At 44.9% G+C, this 18,604-nt stretch overlaps 1 protein-coding gene across 2 annotated transcripts in view; it reads left to right on the top strand.

The window, feature by feature from the left end:
• The window catches only part of LOC124805311 (epidermal retinol dehydrogenase 2-like), a 373,514-nt gene that overhangs the window by 200,126 nt on the left and 154,784 nt on the right, over positions 1-18,604 (top strand). The window contains exon 1 of one of the 2 annotated variants that reach the window (XM_047265947.1): positions 16,592-16,737. The exons of the other annotated variant lie outside the window; for it this stretch is intronic. Within the exon in view, the coding sequence (XP_047121903.1) occupies positions 16,733-16,737 (5 nt within the window). The 5' untranslated portion in view covers positions 16,592-16,732. Of the gene's footprint in view, positions 1-16,591; positions 16,738-18,604 lie in introns of those variants that run through there. 2 annotated transcript variants of the gene reach the window in all.

Genomic DNA, 18,604 nt, shown 5'->3' with positions numbered 1-18,604 from the left:
ATAAATAGTACATGAAATGTATTTGCAATTGCAAATATGAACCATCAATGGCCATATATTAGAATGATTATAACGAAAATCTGTCCCGGACTGCGACACAAACCGAGATTTCCCGGTTTACACGAGCGGTCGCCTTTACTCCTTCGGCTATCCGTACACGAATCACGGCCAGACCAAACTTGCACATGTGGTGCGCGTGTCACAACGTGCACCCGTACGCCGTGTATATTCCCGTCCAGGAAAGACATGTTAACTAATAGTCGAGGGCCTGGTATTGGTGAATAAATACGAAATAGCAGTGTCTGTGTTATTAAGTAGTACGATCCAATGGCCGGCCGTTGTGGCCGAGCGGTTCTAGGCGCTTCAGTCCGGAACCGCGCTGCTGCTACGGTCGCAGGTTCGAATCCTGCCTCGGGCATGGGTGTGTGTGATGTGCTTAGGTTAGTTAGGTTTAAGTAGTTCTAAGTCTAGGGACTGATGACCTCAGATGTTAAGTCCCATAGTGGTTAGAGCCATTTGAACCATTTTAACGATGCATCAAGGGATCACCAATTTAGTATTGGAGGGCAGCGTGGAGGGTAAAAATCATAGAGGGAGACCAAGAGATGAATACACTAAGCAGATTCGAAAGGATGTAGGTTGCAGTAGGTACTGGGAGATGAAAAAGCTTGCACAGAATAGAGTAGCATGGAGAGCTGCATCAAACCAGTCTCAGGACTGAAGACCACAACAACAACAACATGTTCCTTCAGACATGTATGTATTTACAGCCGATAGTGATTCATATTCGCAGTTAATACATTTCTTTTATTTATTGACGGCTGTAGTCGTTCAGTGCCTGATCCTTCGGACGTGAATGCAAACTTGCTGTTTCATTCAGTATCAATAACAGTCACCGTAGAGCCTAACCTAAAATGTTCACGAAAAGAGGAGCTGTAGGAAGACGTCAACATTACAAAAGAAATAATAAATAGGGAGCGATTCTTGTGAAAGATAGAGACACAAAGTAACAGGTATAGGGAAACAGGTACGTGAGACAAATGATGGAGAAATTAATAATCAAGTTTCGGAGAGAGGCAGACAAGTGTGTACAGTCTGTACTACTCAGCGACTGTTTGATTGTTAAAAAGTGAATGTCGCAGGGGACAGTGTAACACAGGGGTACAGAAAAAAACCGCAAAATTATCGAACAGGCAGGGAAGAACCTGCTTAAGGGACTGAGAGCACTTCTAGACCCAACTAAGGAAAAATATCCACCTCATCCGTAATACACAGACCAATATGAATCTATTATATGAGATAGTATTTATCAGTTAGCATGGTGTATTAATAAGATCAGTTTTGTGCTACTGACTGCTCTTTCTTTTTGTGTCTTGGTTTCATCACCAGATGAATCAATTTTGTAATAAGCTACAAAGACCAAACACCAACAAAATAAAATAAAAAAGGAGAGAGATACAGACCGTACACACAGGACAGGAGAAGCAACTGTACACTGTCGCAGGTGTACGACACAGACAGTTCTCCGCTTCCACTGAACTGTTTTGCTCGATGATGATCGCGGCAACACTCATCTCACAAGGCTTTCCGCATTCGTAATGTCATTTTGACGTCACACACACTATCGACAACTGCAGTAATTACTATCGACTGTGTCACAGGGAAGAATATGAATGTCATGGCCCCTCATTTCATTCGCAGCATTTAAGCTGTCCTCTTAGGTTCTTGCCTAACCACACACACTTGGAAATCACATATTTCGTTCATTCTTCGTTCTTTAATCGGTCGGAAATGCAAAAAGCATCCAATATTGAAGATCGTACTTGTATTATAAGCATAAGAAAGCGCAAAATGTGTTAAAATGCTAAGATGAAAAAAATATTAACATGTAGCGTCATACGAACCTACATGCTTCAAGTATGTAAACCACGACGTTATCCATGAGGCTGGCGCTTGATCATGTGATTTTAATCTCCTGTCTTGGTTATTACAGTGTTTCTTGAAGGCTATGCATTATTAACTGACATGTAATAATAATGGTGACATGTTATTGATAAATTTTCAACGCGCCGTTGCTTCTCAACTGTGTAATGCAAGTCATAAAATGAAACATCTAGATATGCTGAAATGAATAAGGTGCCTGCTGGACCGATAGTCGAGATTGCATGTGACGTCAAAATTACGTCACGTTTGGAAAAAGTCTTATGAGATGAGTACTGCCCTGATGTTTAGCAGTGCTCGGGGTTCTTATTGATGGAAAACAGGCGGAAATAGAGTATCCGATCGCCGCAGCATTAGCTGTGCACGTGTGTTCCAGAACGCATCAGGAAGGCAGGCCGCGCGTGCGTGGCTGGGCGCCAGCGTGCAGCGGACGGGACTATAAATATTTGAAGCGCCTCGCGTTATCTTTGGCTGGCTGGCGGGTGGAGGTCCTCCGCTCACACAGGCTGTTTCCACCTCGCCGCCCGACCGGTTACAAAGTGTCTGCTGCTGTCAGGGCGGGAACTTCCGCAAGATGCCCCTTCCATAATCCAGCGCCAGTAGCCGTCTGTTCATATTAAAGCTACACTAAAACTACCGCATAATCTGAATCAAGATATTTATCGATAGTAACGACAAAGTTTGTTAAATGATCGCAGCGTAACGAGTCATCTACATTCGGTACGTCGCACTGTCGTTAAACTACTCTTCCGACCTTGTATTCCACGGAGCAGGGCACTTCACTCATCCCAAGCCTACAAAGATTCTTCAAACGTTGGAAATAGCCGTACTTTCAGCCGAAAACGGAGCTGTGACCCGGGGAATAAGATCACAGATGTAAAAAGAATGTTGGAGAGCTTACTGCAGTTAATTGGTTGGCATAAACTGGAGGATCATTTGATGGAGCGTTGTCGCGGCCAGTTAAATATCTCTGCCTTGATGCTTACAAGGGAGTTACCACAAGTTGAAATCACAATTGCAACGAAGTTTTGGTTTGCAGATTTGCCACCGACAGTTACACTGCACAATCACGAGCATGTTCAGTCACAGAGTTCACAAAATGGGTTGTTGGCAAAAGATTCAAAAATGTTCAAATGTGTGTGAAATCTTATGGGACTTAACTGTTAAGGTCATCAGTCCCTAAGCTTACACACTACTTAACCTAAATTATCCTAAGGACAAACACACACACCCATGCCCGAGGGAGGACTCGAACCTCCGCCGGGACCAGCCGCACAGTCCATGACTGCAGCGCCCAAGACCGCTCGGCTAAACCCGCGCGGCTCAAAAGATTACGAGGGTGAACATGACAACAGAATATCAAGCGCCGGAAATAGAGTTGCTGATCACAGTAGTAGCCCTGTGTGAAGCAGTCTTCAGTCACAATGCGTTCGGGCTGTGTTTGAAACCTCTCTGATCTGAAGTCATCTTATCCAGCTACAGTCCAGGAGTACCGAACAAAGTCTGCGAAGACTGGAGAACAGAGCTGATTGTGTACACACCAGCAACGAAATACAATCCCTCGACGTTGGTGTGAACTGGTAGTCGTTAAGAATACTGTTATCTTCAACCCGCTTCAGCACATAGCACATAAAGTGACTGACTGTAAGGTGTGCACCCAGGTCGGACGGTCTTGACTGGATACACCATATTTTCCGTCGGATAGCTTCGATAAGAGTTCCGTCAGATATGTCCCAGCGAATCAATCGGAAAAGAGACTCCTTCGCTGCATATGGGAATTATACATCTTGAAGGAATTGCATCAGCATTTGTTTCGTAATTAGGTCTTCCTTCGAGGAAGCTTGAATCAGATTTTGCGGTACACCATGTGTTGCACTAGTTGCACTCCAAACTGACCTCTGGGTTCCTGGTAAATTACCAGAATCTCTGGAAAAACGTACCCACTTGCCGGCGTAACGGCTTGGATGGTGTAAGAATGAGTTGTTGCATGTTTACTCCACACCGAACTTCTTGCACATATCTGTTCCTTGAAATGCAGAGTCCGCGAAGAGTGAAGTTTCCTCCGTATACTACTTTGATCGGTATTATAAATCTGTATACTTCCATGGTGTTCATTAAGAACATTGTCTCCTTGCGAATTCGTGACATCTTTCATTCACGTCACCACGAGTATTCCAGGCTTTAATGGTTATACAGTTTGTTGTGCCCCGTGAGCCAAGATGTTGTCTCTGCTTAAATCTTGCAACCTATCCATGGCCGGCCGCTGTGACCGAGCGGTTCTAGGCCTTTCAGTCCGGAACAGCGCTGCTGCTACGATAGCAGGTTCGTATCCTGCATCGGGCATGGATGTGTGTGATGTCCTTAGTTTAGTTAGGTTTAAGTAGTTCTAAGTCTAGGGGACTGATGACCTCAGATGTTAAGTCCAATAGTGCTTAGAGCCATTTGAACCATTTGAACCAACCTGTCCATGGATAGATCCAGTGAATAGTCAGTCCTATTTCTCCGGTCTTTTCCAAACCCCAAGCACGAATATATATGTGGGAACATTAGCGCCTAGCACAGTTTCGCCAACCTGAATTTTTCAACTGCGTAATAGTCAAGCACTTGATGTTTCGAGCGCTGTCCTTCCTCCCATTTCTCTGCCGCGTGACGTAAACACCGGATCATATATGCCTTGCACCATATGATATAGTTTCTGTTCTGTACTGAAACTTAATCTTTCAGCTCCGCCAGAATCCTGGAATGCAATTATCACCGGCCGGAGTGGCCGAGCGGTTCAAGGCGCTACAGTCTGGAACCGGGCGACAGTTACGATCGCAGGTTCGAAACCTGCCTCGGACATGGATGTGTGTGATGTCCTTAGGTTAGTTAGTTTTAAGTAGGTCTAAGTCCCATAGTGCTCAGAGCCATTTTGAATGTAATTATCTCCTTTGCCTTTTCAAAAGATATCACAATACTTCTTTCTCTTCGGTGGTCTTGGAAGACAAGCAGACGACTGGCTTCCATCACTCATAACAACTCTTCGTCACTATCAGGTTCTAGATCAACCGTAAGTGTTTCACAATCAGACAAGTCCTTCTGCGTGTTCTTAAATATAGGCTATTGTACTTTCGTGATCTGTGTTATTACCTTTGGTTGCCACTGTTCCATCTAAGAATCACGTTTACTATGAAGGCAGCTGCATTTCTCTCTCTTACTGTAATTTCTGTGGATCTTCTTTTGTGTTTGTAATTGCTAACAATCATGCTCATATTTGCAGGTTTCATTATCACACGATTACGTTGACAATGAGAGTAACGTGACGCGTTACGAAATCAGTAACATCAGAAAGCGACGGATTAACTGCCGAGGTTGACGCAACACAGACGAGGGCCACTATTATACTGGTTTCCTTGCTCTTACGTGTAATGTCTGTCTGGTTCCCCTAGATGTCGCATCGGACACTTCGTCAGATGACCTTCACTACGGCGCAGCGTGTGTCGACCGTATCAGACAATGCAAATCTCTACCTTAGCTGGAGGAACAGTGTTACGATGACTACAGTTATTAAAATCACGACATCATGTTAGGTGTGATCCACTGCGAGCGGAATATCGCATCTTCGTAGCTTACAGCGTAATTGGCGATGACGCTTAGTTCATAGTTTCGTAATCATCGCCTTAAGCGTTTATGCAAACCATAATTCAACTGCAATAGCTATCGCAACTTGCGCTAACTCCCGTGTTAGTAAAAGCGCCAGGATTTTACTTTCAAATATTCCCTTTACGATGAGGAAATAATAATAAAAAATAAACAGCCACCAATCTTTATACATTGCGGTTTTTATACAAATACATATGCAGCCTAAACAAATCACTTCAGCCGGCCGGAGTGTCCGAGCGGTTAAAGGCGCTACAGTCTGGAACCGCACGACCGCTGCGGTCGCAGGTTCGAATCCTGCCTCGGGCATGGATGTGTGTGATGTTTTTAGGTTAGTTAGGTTTAAGTAGTTCTAAGTTCTAGGGAACTTATGACCGCAGCAGTTGAGTCCCATGGTGCTCAGAGCCATTTGAACCAAATCACTTCATCTTTTGCAACTTGGCGTAGATAGGAAAATACGCCAGTTCTGAATTTATTGACCTTCTTTGTTCACCAAGAAGTATATGATGAGAAACGCAGTCAAGTGGCGTGGTGTGCCATGTACCACGTGTTATCTTTCAGACAGTGTACTTTCTCACTGTAATGTTGTCTCAAGGAACAGTATAAATTACATGTTCATACGGTCACAAGTATTCTTTCATATTGGCGTGAGCCGTTATTGATGCAGTGGTGCGTAACGGTTTGCGTCGCTGGCTTGGGTCTCCAGTTCAAACACAATCACCCGATATTATTTGTTATTTAGTATTTATCATTTCTGAGTGGTTCTCGAAGTTTCTTATGTTTATAATGTTTGTATACTCTCTAATAATCCATATTCGTATAGCACCACCCTCTCTCTGTCCAGAAATTCAGTTCTGTTCTGGCTGTATGTTGGTGTCGGCAATAAACACGCCTTCAGCGATTAGTGTTGTACTTCATTGAAGACCCTGCTTTCGGATACCGACTTAAGTCTTTTTACGACATGGCAGCATTGTGATGTGACACTTACACGACTGTTTGTTAAGAGTGAAGCACTCAGAAACAATGGTCTGCAAGGCGCCACGGTAAGAGAACGTGTGTAACAGCGGAACCATAGTAAGTGATGTAAATGGCAGAGAGGTGACGTGCACTTAAGCCCAACAGCGCCCTCTTTTGTTCGACCGGGTAGGTCAGTGCCACCCAACGCTCAGTCGGTGCGCAGCCGTCATACGAAGTGCAAACGTGTAATCGAGTCCACCATGGCTCGCAGACACCGCAGGGTGGAATAATCGGCACATACGTTCGAACGGTCCAGAACAACTGGTCTCCGGGAGGCGGGTCTGTTGTTCCATGACACTGCAGCTAGTACAGGGCACGCTGCTAAAACACTGAGGCGTATGTGGAATCAGTGGAGCAAAGAGGGCTGTACACAGCGCCACAGCGACCACAGAATGAAATGATCGCCGTCTTGTCCACTTAGCCGTAACGGACAAAACAACTTCATCCACAGTGGCCCGGATGTGGACATGTCGCCGCCTTCTGCGGGTTCAACTTTCGACACGCGTGCCATTGCGTTGGCTTCCATTGAAGGACCCGATAACACTGCAGACTGCTCTGTGGACGTGAACGCAGACACTGGCTTGCGGAGCAGCAAAATGCAGTGTTTGCGGACGAGTCCCGCTTCGACTTGTACTACAGTAATGGCCGCATACGGGTTGTACATGCTGCAGTGGTGATCGCACACGGCCGTTGTGGCCGAGTGGTTCTAGGCGCTTCAGTCCGGAACCGCGCAACTGCTATGGTCGCAGGTTCGAATCCTGCCTCGGGCATGGATGTGTGTGATGTCCTTAGGTTAGTTAGGTTTAACTAGTTCTAAGTTCTAGGGGACTAATGACCTCAGCAGTTGAGTCCCATGGTGCTCAGAGCCATTTGAACCATTTTTTGGTGCTCGCAGGCTGTATTGTTCAGCGGCATAAAAGCTAGTGGTACCAGACGCCCCGTATTTCCCGGGACGTCCCCCATTTCCGGCATAATTTTAAATTACCCGCCGTCACAGGCTCCGTCCCGTATTTCAGCCTTGTTCGGTTATTACTGCGGCATCTTTCGCGCTACAACTGGCAAGTACCTAATATCTATACAAGTACAGCAAGAAGATACGGCTAGCTCGGTTAACAATCTATCATAGTGCCGGGTGGGCTGATATTGAGATTCCTACCCTCTCGCCCGACGCCGCGCGTCTCTAATGGCCACTGTCTGTTTTACATTCTTCTATTTGCTTACTATACATTTCATTTTCTTTCTACAATTTTGTGTTTACATTTTCATTCGTTTCCTGTCACGTTCAAATGCTATGTCACCGCGTATTAACAATACTGGAACGATTTTTTTATTTCGTTCTTGAGTGTCATTCTACTTCAAAAATTCGGTCATTTGAGAGAACTACTGAGTGTTGAACGTGCAACGCTTGTGAGTCATTTCTAAAACTGCAGAAAAAATTAGTAATTTAAGTGACAATGACACAGATAATTCGTCTGGGAGTGGTGGAAGCCTTACTAAGTATAATCCGAACTGGTAAAATAGTTATTCCTGGTTAAGACAAGTAAAAGAAAAGTCGTACAAGTCGTACAACACGTACTGTCGCCCGTGCAATAAAGATATCTCGTTTGCTTATGGAGGCGTTGCTGATGTAAAACAACTTGCATCTATTAAATATCACTTGACTGTTGTCCGGCCCGGTAGCTGAGTGGTCAGCGCGACAGATTGTCAATCCTAAGGGCCCAGGTTCGACCCGGCTGTGTCGGAGATTTTCTCCGCCCAGGGACTGGGTGTTGTGTTGTCCTAATCATCATCATCATTTCATCCCCATCGACCCGCAAGTCTCCGAAGTGGCGTCAAATCGAAAGACTTGCACCTGGCGAACGGTCTACCCGACGAGAGGCCCTAGTCACAAGACATTTGCATTTTAGTACGGAGCAGCACAGCAACGTCCTGCAGTCAGAGCCGCTAGACATCGTGGAATGGAATGTAGGAGCTCCTGAATATGCTGCAGGGGAATACTCTGCCACGCGGTTTGTAAGCGCGTCCACAAAGCATCAACTGTGATTGCAGGAACAAGTTGCCAACCGACCATAACCTAGATATATTCGATGGTTGATACGTCAGGCGAAGGACAAGCCAGGGAAGCAGAGGTAACCGTCGTTCTTCGTAGAAGGCTAGTGCGTTCCTCTCCACATTCGTCCGGGCGTTGTCCTGCTGAAATATGCCATGTGTGGAACGGTCTGTTCAAATGTGTGTGAGATATTATGGGACTTAACTGCTAAGGTCATCAGTCCCTAAGCTTACACACTACTTAACCTGAATTACCCTAAGGACAAACACACGCACCCATGCCCGAGGGAGGACTCGAACCTCCCCCGGGACAAGCCACACAGTCCATGACTGCAGCGCCTAGACCGCTCGGCTAATCCCTCGCGGCTGGAACGGTCTGAAAGAGTGGCAGTGCCTTGGTATGAAAAATCTCCCTGATGCAATGATAGCTGTTCAAATTGCCCTCAAGACGTAGGAGACGGTGTCGCGTGTTTAGGCAGTGGAGCCCAAACCATCACACTTTGCGTTTGTCAGTTTTGCCAAGTACTGCCAATTTTTTTTTTTTTTTTTTTACCCTGTAAGGGACAAATATTTGTTTGGACAAAAAAACGGGATTTCATTTTGTCCTCGAAACAAATGAAAAAATTATTTTTGCCACTTATTGTTCTTTATTACATTTTAAAGAATAATGTGTAAGTTTGAATATGCTTTGTTTGGTTTTACGTATTTAAAAAACCAATGCAATTATATTAATAGCAGAAAATGGTCATTAATACAATTTTTATCAAATTCGGGGTACATTTATTTCCTACATCAGTCCATTTTAATGCCTTCTGTGAAGAAACCCTTTCTGCGACGTAGATGGAATTAGGGAACTTAAAGGTGAACGATAAGACGTGAAAAATGTTATGGATTTCATTCTTGGAAAACCATTCTATGTTTTTCTTCCATTTCTCAATCGCTCCCTTATTTCTGTCGTCAAAACAGTGTGCCGTGTCTATGCTTCTTTTAATTATTTGAAATTCTACGTTTAAGGAGTTCATGTTCAATTGATCTACCCTTGAAAGTTCCGCAGCTTTTTGAAAATGGTCGTAATTTATTGGTGATTTTAAGTCAAAAAACAGAATCCTGGAAAGGATGTTGTTTTCTGGAACTGTAATAAGCTAATAACTGCCTACTAGAGATACCAAACGATAATGAACTGGTGCGACCGAGCGATTTGAACTCGCTGTTTGCGTCTCTCTTATGCTCTAATAGGAGTATATCATATGTGGCTGTATAGCAACTAAAAACAGAAGTCGAGGAACAATTGTACTGTTGACTTTTATTTTACGAATTTTCAGTATCATTTGACCTCGTTATTTAATATTTCATGGCACGGAATGCCATGAACTTCTACATTACAAAATATCATAAGCGTTATGTCGTATTTAAATCTGAGAATATATCGGTGCTTTTTGCCACCATTGAACCAAAGGAAGAAAGGAGACCTGGCGGAATCAGATCATTCATCAATCGTTGTGTTTATGTCTCACGATCAATTGAAGGCTCAAATGGCTCTCAGCACTATGGGTCTTAACTTCTGTGGTCATCAGTCGATCAATTGAAGCAAAGAGCACAAACATCGGTGAACTGTTGAGAAAACCACGCAGGCACTGTGGCAGCTTAGCGACGAAGATTAACTAGAAACATAGGTTTATTGGTATTCAGTTACATCTAGCAAGTTTCACATAGTTCCTCAATAAAGAAGCCATGAGGCCTGATACTATCACACATTACCGGAGATGGTAGGTACATAGTGTTATAGAAACAATTCTGAAACACCATCTTCAGATACACAAACAGTTCTGAAGAGCTCTCTTTGGGTTTTTATTCAACCAGTGTAGAAAATGGAAGCTTTCCACGTACGGAATGCACTTTAGTCGACGAGTCAAACGCATTGAGATCGGCGCAAAAGCAAGGTAACGCTTGAGATCGGTAGTGGGAGGTGCTAGAATGGCTTAAGTAGAATTACCGTTCCAGAAAAGTCACTGTTTGAACCTGTAACGAAAGTTTTGTGGTGATTCTTCTCAACTCGCTTTCTATGTTTCCAAAATGATCACAATTCAGATATTGATGTAGAATTCACCCTTAACCTCATGCCGCAGTAATATTTATAATCTCAACGATCTGTGCCTCATTCTACAAGCGAGTATCGTTTCCGGGCGTGTGTTCATGGCGGTGTTGCTGTCTTACTAGACTGTTGTGTAACTAAGGCTGGAAACAGGACAGTGCGACCTTTATCTGCTGTCGGCCTCACGTGGTATCGCGTTACCCATGGACTCACACAGTGCGCCATTTCGCCATCCACCAGTACATATACAAATGTAAATTACGAGAGTTCCCTCAACTACACCTATGTAAGAAAAACAATTTTATATTCTGGGCAACCGCGGCTGTTGAAGGGCATGATGGCAGGAAGAATTCCGCTCGCAGCTGGTAAAATTGTTGTTTGTTAAAACGCGACCAGTTTTCGCGGCTTTAAGCCGTATCATCAGGAGAACAATGTTAAAAGATCATAGGCATACCCATCGCTCCTAGGCAAACAAATTGTAATGTATGGAGCACTTCTTCCTTACCTTTCGTTCGCCATAATATTGACGACATTCTCTGAATAGTAACTTTTGACTAGGAGCGATGGATGTCCTATGATCTTTTAACACTGTTCACCTGATGATGCGGCTCAAAGCCGCGAAACAGGTCGTGTTTTAATAAACAAGAAAATGTTTCAAATGGCTGTGAACACTACGGGACTTAACATCTGACGTCATCAGTCCCCTAGAACTTAGAACTACTTAAACCTAACTAACCTAAGGACATCACATACATCCATGTCCCAGTCAGGATTCGAACCTGCGACCGTAGCGGTCGCGCGGTTCCAGACTGAAGCGCCTAGAAAAGCTCGGCCACCGCGGCCAGCAATAAACAACAATTTTACCAGCTGTGAGTGGAAATCTTCCTGTATGTAAGAGGTGCATCTCCCAAACAACTAAACCGCTAGTTACCAGAAACAACAAAAGCTAACTCATTAGTTTTAATTTAAGGTAGGTTTTAGGTTAATTAGTTTTAACTTGACGCATGTTTTAGGCTACTGTGCATTGCTCGCAGCATTTACTGCGAAGGGACTTCAAAAAGTGAGTTACACGTCACTATGCAATGCCAAGAAACTTCTATTGAATGCTGCACTTCACATCAAAGTTACACAGATACATGACGCTGTTTTGCATTATCGTAACCATGTTTTTGCAAACTACAATAGGAACCTTAAGCCAATTTTTCAATTCATCGACGATAGACATCCACTCCTTGGTCATGCAGTTATTCGAGTACATCTGTGTGAAAGCCCTCAGCCTGTTTCCCCGAGATCGTCTTCCAGTTTGCCGAAAACATTCAAATCGCACATATGAACTGTATGGCCAATGTTTCTAAAAAGCCCATATAAAGCATGAACGCGAAGCTTGCGTCGTGCGCGACTTGTCGGATGTTGCATTGTGGTAGAGAACAACAATGCCTTTGCTTAATACTCCACGTCTCGTTCTTTATTGCGTTGTGCAGCGTGCCAGTGTTGCACAGTACGTATCGGCATTAATGGTAAATGACCTTTGCCATAAACTCTGTGTACACGACTCTTTCACAGTGGAAGGAAACTGTGACCACGACCTTCCCTGGTGATGGCGCAACTTTGCGTTTCTTCCGCTGAGGTGAAGTTGTGTGCGTCCATTCCATAGACACGGGTATGAAGTAACAGACCCACGTCTTCTTGCCTGTAATGATGCGGTTTAGGAAACGATCACCGAGACGCCATAAATCCTGCGCCTTGGCTCCGGTCCCGTGAACTGACATACGGTCGGGAGAGCGGTGTGTTGACCACATGCTCCTCCATATCTGCATCCAGTGACGCCTATGGATGAGGATGACACGGCGGACGGTCGGCACCACTGGGCCTTCCTGGCTAGTTTGGGCAGAGAGAGAGTTTGTGTTCAGGTGACAGTGACAGTGGCCGGCCAGTGTGGCCGAGCGGTTCTAGGCGCTACAGTCTGGAACCGCGAGACCGCTACGGTCGCAGGTTCAAATCATGCCCCGGGCATGGATGTGTGTGATGTCCTTAGGTTAGTTAGGTTTAAGTAGTTCTAAGTTCTAGGGGACTGATGACCTCAGAAGTTAAGTCCCACAGTGCTCAGAGCCATTTGACAGTGACAGTGGTCGCGGAACCCAGCGTGAGCAAAATTTCCAATACTGCAGACGATCCCGGACGATGTAATGAGCGCTGCCGATAGATATGCGCAGGTTTTAAAGAATGCCGGCGGTAGTCATTATGCGAAAGCTCCGAATCAATTTCTAGATTGCCTCGATATTATCGTCTATGGTCGATGTCGATGGCTTTCCTTCGCCAGCACCACCAAATTCTGTGAGGTTTTGATCAAATTTCTTACAGCATTTCACCACCGATGGATGCGGCATTGAATTTGGTCCATATATCGTCAGAATGTCAGGGTGAATCTGGATGCAATTTAGACGTTGTACTCACAAGAATCGAACTGTCCTACGACTTCTCACTCCCACACTGTGACGCACATGTTATCCATGCTGTAGCGGAAACATCTCTGCAGGAAACCCGGGCCGTTTACTCACTTCTGACAACGCGCAGCTTTTATTGTGTAATGGTCTTAGCACGGTACGACATCGGTAACGTACTCTCTCAAATCCCTATCTAGAAATAACAGTAGGTGCATGCAGTGGAAGAACTTTTTCGTTGCCATCGCTTCTATCAATTTAAATAGAAAAGTTATGTGAAATCGTCTGTTTTAGAAGAGCAGGTGCACCTTCGTTCGAATAATGTCAGGTTATAGTTCAGGTCATGGCACTTGTATCATTTCAAGCGAATGAACGATGCCCGTAAGATACTATGGGTCAATATGTTATATTGTGAAAACAAAAACACCAAAAATATAGCCCCTGATTTAAGGCTTATTAGACAACAGTTGTACAGCTTAATGTGAGGAACAGGATACAGTTCACACAATCTAGGGTCATTCTCTAACGGCTTTTTATAGTCTGTAGATACTTTAGTTTTTGCGGTTACAATTGTTTAACCGAATCATGTGGAGTAAAAACCCATATTAAAACAATACATTATTGTTGTGGAGGATCGGGTTCAAGTCTGTCACAAATACACATTTAGTTTTTCGTAGTTTCCCTGTATCACTCCTGCGAATGGTTGGCATTCTACGACGGATTCGCTTATAATTCCCTTCTATTCTGCCCTCTATCTACAGGGTGTCTCCAGAAACACCGACAACCTTTAGCATCAGGTTCCTTACCCCAAAACAACAAAAATGTAAAGTAAACATACGCCTTAAAACGGATACCTTAAGTTCTATGTGCACTTGCCCAGTAGAAGAGTTGTTTCGGACTAGTGAAGATGAAAAAGTGCTCATAAAATGGTTCAAATGGCTCTGAGCACTATGCGACTTAACTTCTGAGGTCATCAGTCGCCTAAAACTTAGAACTAATTAAACCTAACTAACCTAAGGACATCACGCACATCCATGCCCGAGGCAGGATTCGAACCTGCGACCGTAACGGTCGCTCGGGTCCAGACTGTAGCGCCTAGAACCGCACGGCCACAGCGGCCGGCCAAGTGTTTGTAGATCTTAAGGTATGTATTTTAGAGCTAATGTTTACTGCATACTTTTTTCTTGTTTTGGTGTAAGGAACCTGATCCTAAAGCACTTGTCGGCGTTTTTACACCCTGGTTTTAAATATTTTTGCCTTTTTCAAAAAGTCCAAATAAATGCTATCTTTCTGTTTCATGATGTCACGAACCCGACTGGCATGTTCGGAAATAATATGTTCGAAATTTCATAAACAGTCTTGCACTGATCATGGCTGACTGTTTCATTATCCTCCCCGTCCCTATCCTCTCCCTAGGTAAGGTTCTGGTTTGAGTGTCGTAATACTTGGACTTGGCTTGCGTTCTTCGAAGCAACACTAAACGGAAGGACAGCGACAGAATGTTCATTATTCTGGAAGATCAGTAATTCAGAAAGGGGTACCATGCTGCTACCGACAATATCCAAATGCGATATATTGCGAGAAGCCTGTGGACGTAGTCTTTCTGTTGCTAAAGTTGCATCATTCCTTCCTTATTCATCACACTCGCGTTTCATTCCTTCTGCAGGGAGCTCATTAATGATTCTCTTAGTATTTTTAAGTGGCTCCACAATTCATCTAAGAAAAAAACTTACATACCTGGAGAACACTGGTGGTTCTAATGTGTTTCTTAGGGACTGATCAAAAGGCCTTTCTTATTTGAATTCACCTTCTAACATAATGTGCTGTGTTCCGTCAGGCAAACGTTTGGAGTCACACACATTCGTCAAAAAAAGCATAGTGGGGAGACGTGCTGGTCTGTTTCGGAGCAGCATACACACATTTGGTACTTTGTAAATCTGTCAAATGAAAATGTGGTTCACTGTCCTCATACAAGATTTTAGCTCTTAATTTGGTATTTTCTGCTTGAGACGTGTTGTACGAGGCGTGTTTTTTAAGTAAGTACCGTTTTGAAATTAAAAAAGACTTGGTAAGATATCTTAATAATTTTATTTTTATATGAAAGCTTGTACCTTAATCTACGCACTGACGCCATTACAGTCTGGTTCTTCCTTGTTTACGTTGTGTACTGAGTGTTTAAGATGCCTCCGATAGTCGTGATTCCCGCCGACTGTGAAGTACTGACTGTTATAAAATTTCTTAGTGCTAAAAGGCCTAAAAGCGATCGATATTCATCGTGAGATCTGTGCAGTTTACGGAGAAAACATATGGGTGATGGAATGTTAAGAAAGTGGGTGAGAGCATTTGAAGATGGCCGCACAAATGTGCATGATGAACAACGGAGTGGGCATCCTTCGGTCGTTAATGAAAGTTTGGTACAGGAAGCGGACAATAAGGTGAGAGAAAACAGACGCTTTACGATTTCCTCCTTGTTGGATGACTTTCCTAATGTTTCTCGTAGTGTTTTGTATGGCATTGTGAGCACTTGAATTACCGAAAACTGTGCGCACGTTGGGTACCGAAAATGTTGACGGATGTGCACAAAACCAAACGTTTAGACAGTGCATTGACTTTCCTTGACGGGACCGACGGTGATGATTTCTTAAGCCAAATTGTTACGGGCGATGAAACATGGGTGGCCTACGTCACACCAGAATCAAAGCAACAGTCCATGGAAGTTGAGCAAGGGCATCGTTTTGCTGCAAGACAATGCCCGTCCGCATGTGGCGAATCAGACCAAAGATCTCATCACATCTTTTCGATGGGAAAGTCAAGATCATCCTCCGTACAGCCCCAATCTTGCGCCCAGTGACTACCATCTGTTTCTGCACTTGAAGAAACACTTGGGCGGTCAGCGTCTTCAAGACGATGACGAAGTCAAAACAGTGGTGATGCGGTGGTTAACAAGTCAGGCGTCAGACTTCTATGAGGAGGGTGTTCAAAAACTGGCACAACGTTATGACAAGTGCCTCAATATTGACGGAAATTATGTAGAAAAGTGGATTAAGGTACAGGGTTTCGTGTAAAAATAAAATTTTTGAGATATCTTAGCACGTCTTCTTTTTAATTTCAAAACGGTAGTTACTTGAAAATCACGCCTCTAATTAGGGAGTGGAAAGGAACCCTGTGGTATTCACTGTGGAATACGTGAGATATCACATTAAGTTCGCAATACGTGGGAGCTACATAGTGGTAATCCGAGGAGAAAGACTGACCTCGGAGCATCTCCTATTCAGTGTCTGGCATTGCGGAAGATGGGAAGTACCGGCGGGGGAGATCTCGCTGGCGGGGAGGTATCATTGATCCCGCATCGGGGTGTGTTGTGGGTCGCTGAGGACTGGTGCGCGTGCGCAGTAAGAGTCGGTCAGTGTTATCTGCTCCGAGCTGGGACGCCGCGCGGCAGTGCGTCGCGTCGCCGGAGCCAGGGCGCACACATCGCCGTCGCAGCACACCCTGCTACACACAAAACACGCGTGCTGACTGTTCTGCTCTCCAGTGACAGCCGCCGCCAGACATGACGTGAGTAACACAGCGCCCGCACTTGCCGACCCAGTCGCGCGCATGCTTGATACACAGTCGTCTGCTGCCAAAAACAGCTACACATGACAAAAACAGTGAATATAGCGAGGTGCGTCTCAGCGGTTAGAATAGACGGGCTAGAAGAAAATATTAACTGCAGTAATCGGCTTACGCTCTTGTAAAAGTATGGAATCGCAAGTGTGTGCGGTTAGCCGAACGGTTCTAGGCACTGCAGTCCGGAGCCGCGGGACTGCTACGGTCGCAGGTTCGAATCCTGCCTCGGGCATGGAAGTGTGTGATGTCCTTAGGTTAGTTTGGTTTAAGTAGTTCTAAGTTCTAGGGGACTGATGACCTAAGATATTAAGTTCCATAGTGCTCAGAGCCATTTGAACCATTTTTGGTTAGCCGAACATTTTCGTACTGCTACTCTTTTTTTACAGCGAATTGAAATGATTCAGACGGTAAACACTCGCGTCGTCTGGATTGTGGTGAGGGCTTCAGTTTCTCAATGCAGAAGGATGAATAGTGTAAAAGTGCGTTTTTTACATCGGTCGGCCGGCCGGTGTGGCCGAGCGGTTCTAGGCACTTCAGTCTGGAACAGCGCGACCTCTATGGTCGCGGTTTCGAATCCTGCCTCGGGCATGGATGTGTGTGATGTCCTTAGGTTAGCTAGTTTTAAGTAGTTCTGGGCACTATGGGACTTAACTTCTGAGGTCATCAGTCCCCTAGAACTTAGAATTACTTAAACCTAACTAATCTATGGGCATTACACTCATCCATGCTCAAGGCAGGATTCGAACCTGCGACCGTAGCTGTCACGCGGTTCCAGACTGAAGCTCCTAGAACCGCACGGCCACACCGGCCGGCTATCCTGCTAATAAATTAATTCACTGCATCTTTTGCGATCTTTCCTAGTCAACTTTACCTCTCTTCGTAGACGTACCTAGTGCCACCTTCTATATACACTGAAGCGCCAAAGAAACTGGTATAGGCTTGCGTATTCAAATACAGAGATAGGTAAACGGGCAGAATACGGCGTTGCGGTCGGCAACGCCTACATTAGACGAAAACTGTCTGGCGCAGTTGTTAGATCGGTTACTGCTCCTATAATGGCAGGTTATCAAGATTTAAGTGAGTTTGAACGTGGTGTTATAGTCGGCGCACGAACGATGGAACACAGCATCTCCGAGGTAGCGATAAAGTGGGCGTTTTCTCGTACGACCATTTCATGAGTGTACTGTGAATATCATGGATCCGTAAAACATCACATCTCCGACATCGCTGCAGCTGGTAAGAGATCCTGCAAGAACGGGAACCACGACGACTGAAAATCGTTCAACTTGGCAGAAGTGCCACCCTTCCGCAAATTGCTGCAGATTTCAATGCTGGGCATCAACAAATGTTAGTGTGCGAATCCTTCAACGAAATATCACCGATATGGGCTTCCGGAGCCAAAGGCCCACTCGCGTACCCTTGATGACTGCACGACGCAAAGCTTTACGCTCCGCCCGTCAACACCGACATTGAACTGTTGATGACTGGAAACATATTGCCTGGTCGGACAAGTCTCGTTTCTAATTGTATCGAGCGGATGGACGCGTACGGGTATGGAGACAACCTCGCGAGTCCATGGACCCTGCATGTCAGCAGAGGGCTGTTCAAACTGGTGGAGGCCCTGCAATAGCGTGTGGCGTGTGCAGTTGAAGTGATATGGGACCCCTGGTCCGCCTAGATACTGCCCTCCAGTAAGCGTGTGGCGCGCAAATTATTCTCGGGACTGAGACCTGGCTGAACCCTGAGATAGGAAGTTCTGAAATATTTAGTGAGGGTTGGAATGTGTATCAGAAAGACAGATTACACACCGTAG

The sequence above is a fragment of the Schistocerca piceifrons genome, chromosome 1 (genome assembly GCF_021461385.2).
Source record: "Schistocerca piceifrons isolate TAMUIC-IGC-003096 chromosome 1, iqSchPice1.1, whole genome shotgun sequence".
Taxonomy (NCBI): Eukaryota; Metazoa; Arthropoda; class Insecta; order Orthoptera; family Acrididae; genus Schistocerca; species Schistocerca piceifrons.
This window is presented reverse-complemented; position numbering and strand designations above follow the sequence as displayed.